This window comes from Anabrus simplex, chromosome 2 (genome assembly GCF_040414725.1).
Source record: "Anabrus simplex isolate iqAnaSimp1 chromosome 2, ASM4041472v1, whole genome shotgun sequence".
NCBI classification, from domain to species: domain Eukaryota; kingdom Metazoa; phylum Arthropoda; class Insecta; order Orthoptera; family Tettigoniidae; genus Anabrus; species Anabrus simplex.
Window position 1 is genome coordinate 1196808101 of NC_090266.1, and position 19508 is coordinate 1196827608.

Here is a 19508-nt window from a genome sequence, read left to right on the forward strand (position 1 = left end):
TCATATGTGATTTAATTTAGTAGAGTGAATAGTGGGGAATGTTTTAGGTGTGTGTTCGTTGACTCAAATGTCACACACAGTAGACAACAATTCCAATTATTTTACCACACACAAATTAGAAAGACGAATGCAATTATACACAGAGCAATAAATATATCGATAAACAAAGCTGATTTTAACCATGATATACAAGTAATAAAACAAATCACAGAAGAAAATAACCATTCACCCTACGTAGTTGACAGTTTATTAAGAAAATATTGAAAAAGCCTAAACAAACATCTACATTCACCCAACGCAGTAGACCATTTATTAAGAAAATAATGAAAAAGCCTGAAGAAACTCCTACGCAGAAACAATAAATAAATAGTTCTCAAATTCATAAACAAAACAGGTACAAAATTGCTAATGTATTCAAAAAGCAAGGTTCTAAAATTGCATTCAGAACAAATAACGCATTGCAAAAACAAATTAGTAAATGCGAGGTTAATATAAAAGACCCTTTTGCCAAATCAGGAATATATGAACTCAGATGCCAAGAACCAAATTGAAGTGCCACATATATCAGCCAAACAAAATGTAATTTCCACACCAGGTACAAAGAACACAACAGTGCAGTTGAACATATATATGACAACGCCCACCGCTCCACAGATGTCGGCACAGATCTTTAAATATTATTCATCAGAACTAATGTCCGGTTCCATGGCTAAATGGTTAGCGTGCTGGCCTTTGGTCACAGGAGTCCCGGGTTCGATTCCCAGCAAAGTCGGGAAAGTCACCCATCATTGGTTAATTCTGCTGGCATGGTGGCTGGTTGTACGTGTTGTCTTCATCATCATTTCATCCTCATCACGACACTCAGGTCGCCTACAGGCGTCATATCCAAAGACTTGTACCTGGCGAGCCGAACATGTCCTCGGACACTCCCTGCACTAAAAGCCATACGCCATTTTTTAACAGAACTAATAGAAAATGAAAAGGAGGCAGTGGAAATGTACATCACAGCAAAAGCCAACCAGAATAACCTGAATAACACACACACACTCACACACACACACACACACACTGGAAATATTCCCTACTATTCACTCTACTAAATTTAATCACATATCAGTGAAGCACCACAATTCAAAATCCATTAAATTATATAGTTAATTAATTCACTAATACTCATTAAACATCTACTAAATCATTTCCAATACAATTTAAAATTATAGGCAAGTACAGTTCCGTGAAAGCCAGTGATGTCACCGCACCATGAAATTAGTGGTGTGACACCCTGGACGACACATTGAAGTCCTAGCTTGACTAGTGAGAAGAGTGAGTGAAGCACTGGAAAGTAGTGTATATCATTAAAATAAGTTCAAACATTTCAACAATTACTAGGAAGGTCTACACAGAATTTAACATATAATTTACACTTGTTCATAATATTCATCAGTTGATAAAGTGGCTCAGGCGGTTGAGGCGCTGGCCTTCTGACCCCAACTTGGCAGGTTTGATCCTGGCTCAGTCTGCTCAGTCTGCTCAAATATGTCAGCCTCGTGTCAGTAGATTTACTGGCACTTAAAAGAACTCTTGTGGGACTAAATTCCAGTACCTCGGCATCTCCAAAAACCATAAAAGTAGTTAGTGGGACGTGAAGCCAATAACATTATCATTGTTATTGAATTGATAAAATTAATATTAAAAATTAAAAAAAAGTTTTTTTAAATAATAAAAATTAAAAGTGAGATTTGATAGACTATTATGATGTTTCAAGAATGAAACATATTATTTCTTTTTAATGAGATACCTTTTTCGAGTATTTTCTAAGTTTATTCATGCTGAAATAGTTTTGACATACTGAAAAACCTCAATTATAGGGTAACTAAGTTGAAACTAAAAAGAATTGGCTGGCTCTATAAGAAATTTCAGTTCTCATGTTCTTTTTTAAATAATTCCCTACTTTATTTTTTTATAACAATATTTAAAAATATTCCTTTTTACAGGTAAAACCTTGTTGGCTCGTGCTGTTGCTCATCACACAGAATGCACATTCATACGAGTATCTGGCTCAGAACTTGTTCAGAAGTTTATAGGTGAAGGTTCCCGTATGGTCCGTGAGCTTTTTGTAATGGCAAGGTGAGATATACATTTGAACTGAAGTGCAATCTACTTTTTGACCTTGGACATAAATACTTATGAACAAAGCACCTTATGTGTGTAAGGTAATGTATTGCTGTAGGATGGTTTATTAAACTGAGGGCTGCTGCTGCTGCTACTGCTGCTACTACTACTACTACTACTACTACTACTACTACTACTACTACTACTACTACTACTACTGATATTGCAAAATCTCCTAAAATCTATCTAGAGTTCATTGATCTAGTTGACTGCTTCGTCTTTTTCGGGTGTTTATTTTATGTTGCAAAATATCCATCATTCCACTAAAACAAGGATCTGTAGTGCAATAATCCAGATCCTTGAAGAAGTGAGGCCTAATCATTTTGATAACAACAGCATACAATGTTGCAATGGTCTCAACATAGGAAGGTGTCCACTGAGGGGAAGTGTTACGGCAAAAGTGGCGCCCTACTGCCTTAAGTAGAGTTGCATACTGTCATCTAGAAATAAAATAGACCTCTGCATCTCAGGCAACTATTGAATTGTGATGGACAAAATAAATACAAAGTCAAATAAGTCAGATATCATAATACTTGGAATTCATCAATTCCCACTTCAATTTAAACCTGAAGGAGAAAATAGCCAAGTTAGACGTTGGAAGCAATGTATGGAAGTTACTAGAAACATTAGGATCATTGAATGATGATTGACACACCTTACTGGCAGTAAGAGACCTATAACTTGACCTACTTAATCCTTTAGGATGCACACACGACATTGTAATATATGAGCTGATCTCAGCATACCAGCATAGTATAAAAGTCCAAACAAAGCTTTAACTTCCTGTTTACTGGTTTCTGAGGCATATCGTAACGTTTTATTGTGATTTAATCACATGTCAAATGGTCAAATGGTACTAGTTTCGGCATCTATGTGCCATCATCAGCCTTAAGTACAAATTAAACAATATATATATTCCTAAAACATCTAAAACACATTTTAACACATTATAAAATACAATTACTGCAGTGATACATGAGATAAGTTAAAATTATGATACAATTGATTGCTGTGATATAAAATTCTTAAAATTCCGGTTGTTCGTTACATAGTTCAGTCTGTGTACATCCGGGATAAGTGAATTTGTGCTGTTGTATGCTATGTGAGTGACATTTATTCCTTTGATATTAGGTGGTTCCAGAGAAGTTTACTTTGATCACGTAAGATCGTGATATAAATAAAAATGAATTCCCACTTCAATTTAAACCTGAAGGAGAAAATAGCCAAGTTAGACGTTGGAAGCAATGTATGGAAGTTACTAGAAACATTAGGATCATTGAATGATGATTGACTCACCTTGAGCAGCATGTTAAACGTGTTGTTACACAGACGGAGCCGGATGAAGTGTGTGGGCAGCGGTAAAAGAGGCGAGGGGAAGGAAGGAGGCGGAGTACCTGCAGGGGAATGGAACTAAGGCGGGGCGGAAGGATGGGGTAGTGGGGATAATTGACGGGAGTGTGTATTCCGGATTACTTGGAAAATCGAACTGTTTTTTGATAGTTTGGTATTTTTAAGCCAATCGATTAAAAGATCGAAAAGGATATTGGGTTTCTCGTAAATTTCATTTAAATTATAATTGGGATTGAAGTATTGATCGCAGTTGATGTAACAACTTTCAATAATATTCATTATGGGTCCCTTGTTTGCTGTTTGAAGAACTTCCATATCTTGTTCAATGTCGGTAAATTTGTGATTAGTGTCGTGCATATGTATACCCATGGCGGAGAACTTATTGTCTCATCGCGTTGACTGTTCTGAATATCTAATCATAAAGTTGCGTCCTGTTTGACCTATGTAAGAGCTGCTGAATTCATTACATATTAGTCTATATATTCCAGATTTGGAGTAGATACTTGGCTATTTTCTCCTTCAGGTTTAAATTGAAGTGGGAATTCATCTTTATTTATATCACGATCTTACGTGATCAAAGTAAACTTCTCTGGAACCACCTAATATCAAAGGAATAAATGTCACTCACATAGATAGCATACAACAGCACAAATTCACTTATCTCGGATGTACACAGACTGAACTATGTAACGAACAGCCGGAATTTTAAGAATTTTATATCAGCAATCAATTGTATCATAATTTTAACTTATCTCATGTATCACTGCAGTAATTGTATTTTATAATGTGTTAAAATGTGTTTTAGATGTTTTAGGAATATATACAAAAACCCATGGCACTACAGCTCTTGAAGGGCCTTGGCCTACCAAGCGACCGCTGCTCAGCCCGAAGGCCTGCAGATTACGAGGTGTCGTGTGGTCAGCACGACGAATCCTCTCGGCCGTTATTCTTGGCTTTCTAGACCGGTTAGGAATATATATATTGTTTAATTTGTACTTAAGGCTGATGATGGCACATAGATGCCGAAACTAGTACCATTTGACATGTGATTAATTCACAATAAAACGTCATTGTATTGAATAGGTGGACCTTGAAAGAATTTAATTTTACTGTAATCCCACTTCAGTACGGAACCAATGAAATTCATAACTTTAAGTTCTGAGGCCTCTCCCCCCCCCCCCCCCTCTCTCTCTCTCTCTGACTAATGTCTAAACCACTTGTTTTTATTATTATTATTTTTTTTTTTTTTTACATCCATTCCAGGATGAGTGGTTCAAAAGGTTGAGGCGCTGGCCTTCTGACACCAACTTGGCAGGTTCGATCCTGGCTCAGTGCGGTGGTATTTGAAGGTGCTGAAATACGTCAGCCTTGTGTCTGTAGATTACTGGCACAAAAAGAACTACTGCGGGACTATATTCTGGCACCTTGGCGTGTCCGAAAACCGTAACAGTAGTTAGTGGGACATAACGCTAGGAACATTATTATTATTATTATTATTATTATTATTACACTGACTGACAGAGCAAATGCAACACCAAGAAGGAGTGGTTCGAAAGGGATGAAAGTTGGGGAAAAAACAGAGACGGCACGGACGAATAATTGATGTTTATTTCAAACCGATATGCAGGTTACACAATGCGCACGGCATCGACTCAGTAGGATGTAGGACCACCGCGAGCGGCGATGCACGCAGAAACACGTCGAGGTACAGAGTCAATAAGAGTGCGGATGGTGTCCTGAGGGATGGTTCTCCATTCTCTGCAAACCATTTGCCACAGTTGGTCGTCCGTACGAGGCTGGGGCGGAGTTTGCAAACGGCGTCCAATGAGATCCCACACGTGTTCGATTGGTGAGAGATCCGGACAGTACGCTGGCCACGGAAGCATCTGTACACCTCGTAGAGCCTGTTGGGAGATGCGAGCAGTGTGTGGGCGGGCATTATCCTGCTGAAACAGAGCATTGGGCAGCCCCTGAAGGTACGGGAGTGCCACCGGCCGCAGCACATGCTGCACGTAGCGGTGGGCATTTAACGTGCCTTGAATACGCACTAGAGGTGACGTGGAATCATACGCAATAGTGCCCCAAACCATGATGCCGCGTTGTCTAGCGGTAGGGCGCTCCACAGTTACTGCCGGATTTGACCTTTCTCCACGCCGACGCCACACTCGTCTGCGATGACTATCACTGACAGAACAGAAGCGTGACTCATCGGAGAACACGACGTTCCGCCATTCCCTCATCCAAGTCGCTCTAGCCCGGCACCATGCCAGGCGTGCACGTCTATGCTGTGGAGTCAATGGTAGTCTTCTGAGCGGAAGCCGGGAGTGCAGGCCTCCTTCAACCAATCGACGGGAAATTGTTCTGGTCGATATTGGAACAGCCAGGGTGTCTTGCACATGCTGAAGAATGGCGGTTGACGTGGCGTGCGGGGCTGCCACCGCTTGGCGGCGGATGCGCCGATCCTCGCGTGCTGACGTCACTCGGGCTGCGCCTGGACCCCTCGCACGTGCCACATGTCCCTGCGCCAACCATCTTCGCCACAGGCGCTGCACCGTGGACACATCCCTATGGGTATCGGCTGCGATTTGACGAAGCGACCAACCTGCCCTTCTCAGCCCGATCACCATACCCCTCGTAAAGTCGTCTGTCTGCTGGAAATGCCTCCGTTGACGGCGGCCTGGCATTCTTAGCTATACACGTGTCCTGTGGCACACGACAACACGTTCTACAATGACTGTCGGCTGAGAAATCACGGTTCGAAGTGGGCCATTCGCCAACGCCGTGTCCCATTTATCGTTCGCTACGTGCGCAGCACAGCGGCGCATTTCACATCATGAGCATACCTCAGTGACGTCAGTCTACCCTGCAATTGGCATAAAGTTCTGACCACTCCTTCTTGGTGTTGCATTTGCTCTGTCAGTCAGTGTATTATTTTACACCCGTTGCTCCACCACGTGACACAATGAGTTTGGCGACTCTAAGGCCGGCACTATTTACTCCTTTTAACTTGTATTTATTCATTCTTATTATGTTGGTGAGCTGCAGCATCTGATTTGTGTGATGAGAGGAGGTTTCTAATGTTTGAACACCTGACATTTTTCAAATAATAGTAAGTCGTATTATAATCTATATTATTTCCAACTCCCATAAATTGTTTGTTTTCTAATGTCCGTAGAAGATATTTAAACGCCATTTATCCTCATGTCTGTTTTCATTTAGCTGTATGGGCTTCTTAAACCTAGACCCCAATTTGGGGCTCATGGCATATACCATCTGAAAACAACTCGTTTGCATTCTCCTTCCTCTCCGAATGAGGTGCTATAAAACAGTTTGTCTTAGAGAAATTGTCAGTGACCTTAATTTCGTGGTTCCTGATTATAGGCGTCGCGCTAAGTGGCTCAGACAGTTGATTCGCTAGCCTTCTGACTCCAACTTGGCAGATTCGATCCTGGCTTAGTCCGGTGGTATTTGAAGGTGCTCAAATACGCATCCTTGTGTCGGTAGATTACTGGAACGTAAAATAATTCTCTGCAGGACTACATTCTGGCACCTTCGTGTCTCTTAAAACTGTCCAAAAGTAGTTAATGGGATATAAAAACAATAACAATATTATTCCAGAGTTTGGTGGAGATTGTGATGGTTCTGCAAATGATACCATTGATATCGTCGAGCTACCACCAGATCCCGTAGGCAAGATTGTGTACTCTATGGATATTGATGAAACTATATTGAAGATACGCTCCCAAGTGATGTACCAGGAAGTTTGGAGTGCATATTAAGCAAGAACAGGACTGTGGGTCTTCAGTGGTACCGAACATAATTTGCATGTTACAAAATCCACAACCTACAAGTTCTATTTTGATAACCCTTTTTACGAGTTTCCATCAGAGGAAATCGCTCACAGAAACAGGAGTGAGGGCAGCAGGGACTGCACCGAGCTAGTGGCTGTGCAGTTTTGTCCATGTAGCTGTCAGGTTCCATTCGGGAGATAATGTGTTGAAGCACCACTCTTGGCAGCTCTGAAGATTTTTTTCCGTAGTTTTCCATTTTCATACCAGGCAAATGCTTGGGCTGTACCTTAAGGCCACAGTCACTTCCTTTCTACTCCTGGCCATTTGCTATCCCGTCGTCATAAAACCTATCTGTGTTGGTGTGACGTAAAGCAAAATTGTAAGGAAAAACAAAACAAGAACCATACGAATAATCAGAATGAACAGCTGTCCCATTGAAAGTGGGAAGCACATGAAGTTAATGAAACGAGGAAGCTATGTTGTAAGGTTTGACAGCAGTCTTGGCATTGCTGTGGGAAGGATATTTTTTTTTTTTTTTTTTTTTTTTTTTTAGGGGCTTTACGTCGCACTGACACAGATAGGTCTTATGGCGACGATGGGATAGGAAAGGCCTAGGAGTTGGAAGGAAGCGGCCGTGGCCTTAATTAAGGTACAACCCCAGCATTTGCCTGGTGTGAAAATGGGAAACCACGGAAAACCATATTCAGGGCTGCCGACAGCGGGATTCAAACCTACTATCTCCCGGATGCAAGCTCACAGCCGCGCGCCTCTACGCGCACGGCTGTGGGAAGATAACAGTTGCGAGAATATTCTATCAAACCATGAGATAGTACAGCCAGTAAACTTCATCTAGGGATGGAGCAAGGCCCAGCAGAAAGATGTAAAAGTCCCACAGAAAAGTTTGACGGGACAATACAACAAGCACATGCGGGGGTGTTGATAAACTGGACTGGAATGTGCAGAAATACCGCATCAGTATTAGACGGAAGATAGGATACTCTCCATTAAGGATACTTTCCATTATTGACCAATGTACTGGATGTGACTTTAGTCAATGCCCACATTGCAAATAGACCTATTCCATTGCTTCAGTTCAGAAGGATTGAGGCAAGAGCATATCTTACTGAACCATCTTGCGTTTCTGACCCGAAGATGGCTGGAGATCCCCTATGCATGAAGCCATCTACGTGACGTGTTCCAGCAGAATTCAGAACCTCTGGGACCGGACATATTATATCGAGTGTATGGAGATGGGAAAGAAAAGGAAGTGTGCAGTTTGCAAAAAGAATGCAGGGAAACAATGTTGTGCATGCAATGTTCGCATGTTCACTGCTTTGCTACTTGCAGAAAAAGTAATGCAGTGTTAAAGTAGTTAAAGTAACTGGTATCTGCCATGATCCCCATTTGGGGATGGACATAAATGTAGTACTTACTTGAATGGCATTTTATTTAAAAAATGTTTTCATTTCCCAGATGCAGTGTTGATCGCAATGCCCAGAAAATACAGTAGATTATTCCAAACAAAATTTGGTAGTCAATTTGTTAAGCAACATAGGCCTAAAATCCACATGGATAGGTGACTGCTACATGTCATGGGAGCTTGAATAGCTCTCAGAAACATAAACACATGCGATTGGTTTGAGCAGTCCAACGACATTACACCATACTACACTATAGCTTTGCAGTAAAGCCACTCCACAGCTAAGTTAGTATGACCACTGTGAACGTTAATCAACGAGCATGTGTGCTGAGAAGAAATTATCCACGACAGGCATCAACACACAAACATGTCACCAGCTTGAATATCATGGATGCTTGTGAAATATCAAGCAATAACAACTCTTTGGGAGAGTCCATTGGGGTAAAAGACAAAATATCCACTCAAAAAATAATGATTAATATTTTGTTTTGCCATGGGTAAAAAGTACCCATGCACCTCTAACGGGTTATCAAATAAGATTGAAATTTGACATCATGTTAACTCAAAGATAGGAAAACATAGGTAATGATCTAAGAAAGCAGTCAATTTTTGCAGGGAATAATGTAAAAGGAAAATAAAAAATGTCAGTGATCTGTTAAAATGTGTCAAACCTGTACTTTAAATTTTGTTAAGTGCTCCCAGTGTAACTAAATTTCAACATTCCCCCCTTCCTCACTGTGTCCAGTTAGTCGCTGACTCATTCATTTACTTAGAAGGAGCTTGTACATATTTCAGTGTTTGAATAGGTCATAGTGGAAAGAAAGAATATGCCTGTGCATGTGCGAGCCAGACACTTTCCTACTTTGAGGCCACTGTATATTACACTGTTATATTTAAGTCCCACTTTCATCAAAGTACAATTTTTTGCGCATGTGGGAGCCAGACACCTTTCTACTTTGAGGCCACTGTATATTACACTGTTATATTTAAGTCCCACTTTCACCAAAGTACAATTTTGCAATATCAGAAATCTGAAAATTAATTGTTACGTATGAAGACATCAATCAAAAAGGTACTCAATACAATGTTGCATTTAACAAAATTATCATTTGGTGAATTCTGGAAGTTATCAAAACAAATTTATTTTACCTCTTGGTGAGTAAGTGGTGCAGTCTTTGCAAAATGTTAAGATTCCCTGTAGTTTGCATTTTTCGTAATGCAAAAACCCAAAAGAAGTTATATTTGGAACAATTCTGGTTTGAAGGCCTAAATTATGAAGATTCTACTGCAGAAAACTCCTGACAGAACCTGTAGATATTGTTCTGTTTACACCAATACTTCCTTATTTGAATAGAGACCTTAAACAAATATTCACTGTGAAGAATGTTGTGAAAACTAAGCTGAGGAAAGGTTTGCAGCTGTCTGTACTGTCAGCAATTTTTATCTGTTAACTTTGGATTTTAAAAATATGACAAGTGAATACTCTGTGGATCTGGCAAAGAAAATTGACCACTCTCAAGAACCTAAGTTCCTTTTAGTTCCTTCACTACTATCTGGAGACAGGTAGTGTTTATCGTTCTACGTTGCAGTTTTATTTGACGTAAATAAATATCACACGAGAACACGTTCACTTCCTTGTATAAATTACTTTATTCACTACGTCACAACACACAATTATACACACTAGCAAATTATACTATATACAACACTCAATATCAGAGTACCCTGAAGTCGACTCTGACAAGTACAGATATCAACAACACTGACGCGTGCACTATAACATACTCTCTCTTGAATTCACCGCCTCACTCGAGCCCAGTTCTCAGACTCCACCTCGGAGCACAACAGTCACTCCCAGTCCATCACTTGCCTGAGTCCCAAGAACTAAGAATTGACTTCACTGACTGACAGCTCGATATTTATACCATTCGATCAACCATCTAGAATGATCAACTTCTGGAAGAGTTCTTAGAACACTCTAAGGGAACACACTCGCAACATTGATCAACCAGCTAGTCGAATGGGTACTCGAACATTCCTTTCCTATTTAAAAATGTACATGGAAATATCTACAACATTCGTAATGTCTCTACATGTATCAAGATAATAAAACCTTACAGTAAGTTTCCGGAACCCTTCATATATACCAAAAAGTCTAACATACAAACATTATGGAATTTTCTACCGCTTTAGACTCTATAGATTTTGAGGTTAAACAATACACAATACGTATTTGAGGTTATACAATTTTATACTACATATTAAAGGGAAATCGTATATTAATCATATTTAACATTTAATAAAAGATAATTTAGCCTTCTATAAACTGTAATTAAAATATATTAAACATAATAATTGAAGGTTTTACACCAATTACGATGTTGTACCTATGGCATGTTGGATCTTCATATTATATTATTCAGATCATTATCAAGCCTTGCATAGATACACAATTCTACCTTAAAAATCTACCTTTAAAATTATTTTTTAAAATCTATTAATTTCTTTACTGATGTTTACTTTAGCCCTGCATATAACCACGGCGGCTGGCACGACTTCGGCAGACCATATATCATATTACTAATTCCAAGTTTCCTTGATAAATAATATTAAATACTGCAAGTCACACTACACTTTCTAAGTTTTGATATGTTCACAAAAATTCACATGTAAAATGTATAAAAAGTAAACAACTAAGCAAGAATAAAACTTTAAAACCTTACAACTAAACCATGGGTCAACGTTAAATCAATCACTTATAAATCAACATCTCACTAAAGAACAAATGTAATTTAGGGAACCACATTTGAGTAGTATCTCGTGGACCGGGCAAGTTGGCCATGCAGTTAGGGTCATGCAGCTGTGAGCTTGCATCTGGGAGATAGTTTGTTCGAGCCCCACTGTCGGCAGCTTTGAAAATGGTTTTCCGTGGTTTCCCATTTTCACACCAGGCAAATGCTGGGACCACGGCCTCTTCTTTCCTATTCCTACACCTTTCGTACCCTATCATTGCCGTAAGATCTATCTGTGCCGGCGGGACATAAAACAAATAGTGTAAAATTCTCAATTGGGTTCAAGTCCGGAGAGCGACAAGGCCAGTCTATCCATTTGATATCCTGTCTCCTTGTAATCTAGTCTTGAATAATTTGAGATGTGTGAACTGGATAATTATCCTGCATGAAGAACCATGTAGCAGTCCAGCAATTGTTGATATGGCTGCTAGTTCATTTTTCCTATGAATGCAATGGATTGTGCCTACTCCACTACAAGAAATCCACCCGAACATGTTAAAGACACACAACCACTGTGGCCACAAATGATGGCGTATCTGCGGTTGAGAACAGTTGTTATTTGTGGTTGAAGCGGGTGTTAGGAGGATGATATAATAAAGTGGGGCCCTTATTATTATTATTTTTTAGTAGAAAAGGTGCTTTCATCAAGATTACTTTTTTTTTTTCCATCCTAAATTTCATTTCCCACTTTCCTAGGATTGGCACATCGAGATCTAAAATTGGTGGCCTTTAAACAGTTTCTTACGGTCTGGTCGTAGCAAGGAAAATTAACAACTGCCTTCAAAGTAGCAGTGGTATGAAAGGAATTTCTTTCAACCTCTGCCACTAATCTGGCGTCCTGTTATGGTGTTGAAATTTTCCTCCTAACACTTCCAGTTGTTCGACCACAAATTCTCTAACTTCAATAGTTTTGCACCCATCTCTGTGCTGTCCTTACTAAAACATGGAAACACCTAACTACCTCGGATGCCAGAAAACCAAGGTGAATCGCAGCCCATATTACAATTTCTTCCATGCATCATGTTATAGAACCACGTCAGACATTCAAAATCTCAGGCTGAAATGGAATTAATGGTTTTCTTAAAGAGTCTTTGCCTCTACCTAGGTCTTAAAATAATGGTAAAACATTCACTGTGGTAAAAGTATGGAGTTAAGAGTTAAAAATTAATAATATAAATACATTATTAAAATCCACACTGACTGAGCAAATGTCATGGGATAGCGGAGCACTGATGCGCAGGTGTGTTGTCTGCACACCACACGTCCCCTGTGCCAGCGGCAGTTGTATAGGAGACCTTTTGAGCAGTGGCTGTGCATGTGACAGGTGTAACATGGAACGTCGTCGTGAGCTGACACCTTTCGAACGGGGTGTGGTGGTCGGTGCCCGACGGATGGGAAGTGCGATTTCGGAAGTGGTGCGGGAATTCGGTTTCACACGATCACCCGTGTCCGGGGTGTATTGTGAATTGTTGAATGCAGGTGTCACCATCCACAACAGACGAACGACCGGCCATCCAGCCACCCTCGATGACCGTGACCGGCGACATCTGAGACGGATTGTCAATAGTGACAGACGGGCAGCCGTGCAACAAATCAAGGCTCAATTCGACACAGGCCGTGCTAGACACGTCTCCCAGTGGACAGTCCATAGGAACATGGGTTCTATGGGGTATGGGAGCCGGCGCCGCACATGGGTGCCACTGTTAAACCAACGTCATCGGGCACGACGACGCACATTTGTTGCCAGTCACCAGGGATGGACACTGGAACAATGGCGTAACGTGATATGATCAGACGAATCACGATTTCAACTGCACCATGCCGATGGGAGGCGCTGTGTCTGGCGCAGACCACGTGAAGTGATGGATCCCGCCGGCCTCGAAGGTGTGGTCAAGGGCGCTAGTGTCTCTGTTATGGTCTGGGGTGCATTTTCCTGGTATGGAATGGGCCTCCTAGTTGTTCTGAAAGAGACTTTGAATGGTACGCGGTATGTTGAGCTGCTCGGGGACCATCTCCCCCCATTTTTAGCCTTCCATCGCCCAGACAGTTCTGCGGCGTTTCAAGATGATAACGCGCCGCCACATCGCTCCCACGTCGCCCGGGAATGGTTCCAGGAACATGCAGCGGAGGTCCAACGACTGCCATGGCCACCCAGGAGCCCCGATATGAACCCTATTGAGCATATCTGGGATGTCCTGGTACGCAGGCTCCGTGCCATGGATCCTGCACCCACGAACAGACCAGCATTGGTGGCCGCTCTGCAAACGATTTGGTATCAGCTGCGTCCAGAGGACTACCAGGGACTTGTCGACTCACTTCCACGGCGTCTCACTGCAGTTCGCAGGGCCAGAGGAGGCCCCACACGCTATTAGTTGACTATCCCATGACATTTGCTAAGTCAGTGTATATTTGCAGACGTCTATGGAGTTTAAAAGTGAAGTTTATAAACTTGATCTCGGAGCTGTAATTTGTTTTCTAAAGACCTGCATTGAGAGTAACTGCATCTACACAATATTTCCTTAATCGCTGCTTTGGTTATAAGTTAACAATGCTGCTGCTGCTACAGCAGCTACGACAACTACGAACATTATTGTCAGAAAATTACCCTGTTATAGCATTATTAAATAATGTTAAGTGTGCAAGTTGGCCATGGATTAGGGTTATGTACATGTGAGTTTGCATTTGGGAGATTGTGGGTTTAAATCCCAACGTCAATAGCCCTGAAAGGGTTTCCCATTTTCACACCAGGCAAATGCTAGGAGTGTACGTTATTTAACATCACAGCTGTTACCTTCCCATCTTTCCATCACCAAAAGCCTTTGATGTATTAGTGCGATGCTAAATCATTAGCAGAAAAAAAGGTTTAATCGTAATGTTTCTGCAAATGTATTGAATTGCACAGTACGATGTAAATGCCGTATAGCTCAGTTCTAAAATTTACATTATTTATCTCTCTAAAGAAAGATAACAATTATACCTTTAACAAGACTCAAACTCATACACTTTAGTGGGCTACACAGCTTCCAGTTATCTGCGCATTTATCTGTCGTAAATGACTATAAAAATTTGTACATTTATCTGAACTGAGGTGTATAGGATACCTTCAGTTTTCACCTCAGTTCAGTCAGATTTTCCTTCAGTTCTCACTTCACTTTCAACAGTTTTGTTTCTATAAGTTTGTTCTTCTAAAATAAATGAAGTTCAATGGCTGACAGAATAAGAAGACCCACAGTTTGTTGCATAATTGCAACAGTTTTGCTGGAAGAAGAAGGAAAAAGGAGAGGAAAAAAAATAACCGCTGTGAACGTTGGTGCAAAGATTGGTATTTTCAAAGAAGCGTTATGCCCAGTGATTATCACTTACTGAATGAGTTACAAGAAGGAGGGTAAGTTAAGTTATAAATCCCCCTTTGGGTGGGGGACGCAGATGAAGAATACACTCACGGTACCCCTGCCTGTCGTAAGTGGTGACTAAAAGGGTGACCACGGGATGATCAAATTAGAACCATGAGACTACTTATAATTAGTACCATCACGTGGGGAACACGACGGGTCGCCTTTAGTTGCAAGTAGTACCACTATGTTAGGTACACAATAGGTTTGTGATTAGTAGCAACAGAGTATGAATCAGGATGGTGTTTACAGTACTCGTTATTAATACTACTACATGCAGAACACCACGGGCTTACATTGCCTGTAATTAATACCGTTATGTGAGAAACACCACTGGTCTGGGGGATGCCTGTGATTAGTACCACTATATGAGCGACACCGTGGGTCTGCATTGCCTATGATTAGTACCCACTTTGTGAGGAACACCACGGGATAGTACGAGTCCCTGTAATTAGTACATTGCCTGTAAGTGGTGCCGCAATGTAAGGAACGCGATGGGTCTGCGTTACATGTGCGCATTACATTACCTGTGAGTAGTACCATAATGTGTGAAATACCGTGCTACTTTTGATTAGTACCACAATATAACAAATACCATGGTTCTATTTTACTAGCGATAAGGACCAGTATGGGGGGCCGATGACCTGGATTTTGGACCCCTCCAGACAGGAAACATCATCAATTCAGGATTGTGCTTTAGAAGCAGTCCCTACGTTTGTAATACTATTGTTTTACAATAGATTCTGGGAATGTGGGGCATTGCGGATTGGATCCACTGATTGTTTTAAATGCATATTGATCTATTCATTCTTCGTCATCGCGTTTTGAATTCTGGTCAGTGGATGATTTTGGACTTCTAAATTGGCATTACATTTCATCTCATTTTGAACCATTAGGAGGCAATGACCTAGATGTTAGGCCCCTTTAAACGACAGGCATCATAATTAACAGTAATAAAAATTACCTAAGGATAGACGAAAATGCATTTCAAATTGTATTAAGCAAAGATGTTCCCCTCATTAAAATAGGACACAGTCTTGAGAGAAGCAGTATCATTGCATCCGCGGCTGATTGAGACTCTTCGGTTCCTGGCAACTGGGAGATCTTGTCAAGATTTGAAAATTTCAATGAAAGTATCTCCTCAGGCATTCAAAGAGATGATAATAGAAACATACATGGCAATACGGAAAGCACTGCAAAATTTTATTCAGGTAAGCATACTTAATTATTTGATAAGACCACAGGTGTGACTAAATAAATATTCATAAAATAGGAACAATAGTTTATCATCACATTTACTGATTAAAAATGTACATGTAGAAAGACAAAATAAAATGTACAAATTGAGTAGGTATGTATATAGTGTTATTGTACATTATTGTATTTGTTGTCGTACAAGAATGCCTCCATCAGAGTCTTTGCCGTGGGCAAGGCCCTGATCGGTGAACCAGATAGCTGCCTCTGGTCAAAAGGCTGATTTGACCCTCAAGCAATGTATCGTTGGTTACTCTATCAGTTAATTTCCTTAATTTTACAGTGTAACCCTTTGCCAATACCTGAAACTTATTGTCTTCAGCTTCCAAATAATGCAAAACCTTTTTAACCCTCAAACCGGTAGTTGAAATAGCTCTAACTGGTGGCTGTGCACCACACATTTGCAGTACTTGGTGTGTATCACTCTGACATATGTATTATTCATAGAATATGCAAATATAATACACTAAAACATTCAGCATGAACTGTACTATTTGAAAAGTGGTTTGCATTTACCCTCAATGTAATATTTGTTTTAATTTTCTGCCCCTTTAAGTGCCCCTTCAAAAAATCAAAATTATTTTTTTAATTTCACATCATATATCAGTTTATCTGAAACTTTTAAAAATATACATTTTGTAGAGATATAAATTCTGATGATAAGCATGCAAAGTTTAAGTGAATAGTGTTAATACTTTAGGAATTATTCAGTAAAACGTACAGTAGTTGATTGAGTTCTAACCGGTGGGTGCGCACCACACATCTGCAGTACCTGATGTACGTCACTCTGACATGTATTATTCACAGATAATACACCAAAACATTCAACATGAACTGGCCTATTTGAAAAGTGGTTTACATTTACCCTCAATTTAATATTTTTTAATCTTTTCAGCCCCTTTAAATGTCTTATCAAAAAAATAAAAATTATTTTTTACTTACACATCAAATATAAATGACTAATCAATTTTTCTGAAACTTTTTAAAATATACATTTTGTACAGAAATTAATTCTGATGATATGCATGCAACTTTTAACTGAATAATGTTAATACTTTAGTAGTTATTCAGTAAAAAGTGCAGTGGTTGATAGAGCTCTAACCGGTGGGTGTGCACCACACATTTGCAGTGGGCCCTACCTGTTGTATGTCACTCTGACACATGTATTATTCACAGAATAAGCACATATAATACAACAAAACATTCAACATGAACTAGTCTATTTCCAAAGTGGTATGCATTTACCCTCAATTTAATATTATAAAACCGAGTTTGATAGCTGTAGTCGCTTAATTGCGGCCAGTATCCAGTAATCGGGAGATAGTGGGTTCGAACTCACTGTCGGCAGCCGTGAAGATGGTTTTCCGTGGTTTCCCATTTCCACACCAGGCAAATGCTGGGGCTGTACCTTAATTAAGGCCACGGCCACTTCCTTCCCATTCCTAGGCCTTCCCTATCCCATCGTTACCATAAGACCTATGTGTGTCGGTGCGACGTAAAGTAAATAGCAAAAAAAAAAAAAAAATTAAAAATTTCTGTCCCTTACAGTGTCCCCTCAAAAAAATTCAAAATTAATTTTTACTTGCGCATGACTGATCTAAGCACAATAATCAGTTCAAAACTCATCACCACTACCATCAGCCTAATCATTCTTCCACTTCCTCTTCCTCCTCTTCCTTCATTTGCAGTACTTGCAGCCCTGAAGTAAAGTTCTAGCTGTGGCCAGCACTGTCCATGGATTTCTACATTACGTCCTGGGCACCACCACCTTGAATGACCTCGCTTCTTGTCTGCTTCTCACACGTAACATGTTCTTTCACTTCGGCCAGGCAATTTCTTGAATACATGGAGGTTTGAATCTCCAGATGGTCCAAGAGTCGGTGCTGGTGCTTCATGTGACAGAGACTCCACCAAACTGACAATGAAGTTATATCGACAAACTGGTTTCTCAGTGTTACATTTATAGACAATGTAGGTATTGTGAACAGCCATGTCAAGAAAATTAAAGATCATCTTCTTCCGAAATCGCCTAGTAGACTGTTGCAGGTAACATGATACACATTTTTGTCCTTCAAATCAACACCTCCCATGCCTAGGTTGTAACTACCTATCATGACTGGTTTTATGCATTCTCTGCCTTTCTTACTGGTGACAGACTTATTTACAGCTAGTTCTGCACTAGAAAGGCATATTATAGGTTTCCTACTTTTCCTTTCTATGTATTTTACAAGCAACATACTGCCTTTCCTGAAATAAATTGTTTCCCCAGCCTTCAGCTTATTTTTAAGTAGCTCCTTTGGAATAAACTTCTGCACTAAGGGTTCCTGAAAGAAGTGTGTCCTGGTGTAATAGTAACTCCTCAGCAAGGGGAATCTTTGTGTAAAAATTATCAGTGAATAGATGGTATCCTTTATTGAGTAAAGCATATTTTGTCATTATATCAATCACTGCACTGTGTGCCAAACCATATTCACCTCTGACACTGAAGTTTTTTCCACTGTAAAGTTCTGAATTATAAATGAAACCCGTAGCAGATTCACAAATTTTAAACTTCGTCTGAGTAATCTTCACATTGCCATCACATATTCACCACTTTTAAGAAATATATCAACAAAGTAGGCATGATTGTGTTGATCAGCACTCCTTTATGGCCGATATGCATTTAGTGAAACAGTGTGAGCTCAAAGTCAACTTTTCCATCTCTAGAATACTGGATCTTTGCTCCACCTGGCCTTGTACGTTTTTCTGTATGTTATACTTCACCATTTTGTTTGTCACCTTTCTTTGTTTCTGTATATTTACATTTCTAGTTCGTTCTTACATTGTCTTCTGTAACATTAATTTGCTAGTTGTATACATACAGGAAGAATTATTTGTCAGAATCCAAAATTACACTTGCTGTCTGCATCAGTAAATTTATTTTAGATGAACCCCGTCCTATGATATTTTAGGAAAAAGTTAATGGAACATTTGATAGTGAATAGTATTACTTTGAACTCTGTTATTCCATATGAAAAAGCCACTCGTACACCCCAGTCCTTGTTTCTCTTTGTTGACTGATTTTTTTTTCTGTTTCTGTAATTGCTAACCTAAAAATATGATCTGACCAGGATTTTAACCCTTAATTAGTGGCACACTGACATGTCCTATGAGTTAATTTTATTTTCCATGGGGCAGTATTTCTCTCTTCACCGATGGACCTCCTAGCCCTTTTGAAGGCCCCTTCTTTCATTTGGAGTTGTCCTGTCTGGAATTCGTCTAAACTGTGCTTCCCTTGTGTGAGCAAGGTTGTCATATCTGTGACAATCGTCAAAACATATCAGAGGGATGAGAATAA

The 19508-nt window shown here is 40.0% G+C and overlaps 1 protein-coding gene across 1 annotated transcript in view; it reads left to right on the forward strand.

The window, feature by feature from the left end:
- Positions 1 to 19508, forward strand: part of LOC136864788 (26S proteasome regulatory subunit 8) — a 147103-nt gene that overhangs the window by 80651 nt on the left and 46944 nt on the right. The window contains exon 5 of the mRNA XM_067142178.2: positions 1995 to 2127. Coding sequence (XP_066998279.1) covers positions 1995 to 2127 — 133 coding nt within the window. The remainder of the gene's footprint in view (positions 1 to 1994; positions 2128 to 19508) is intronic.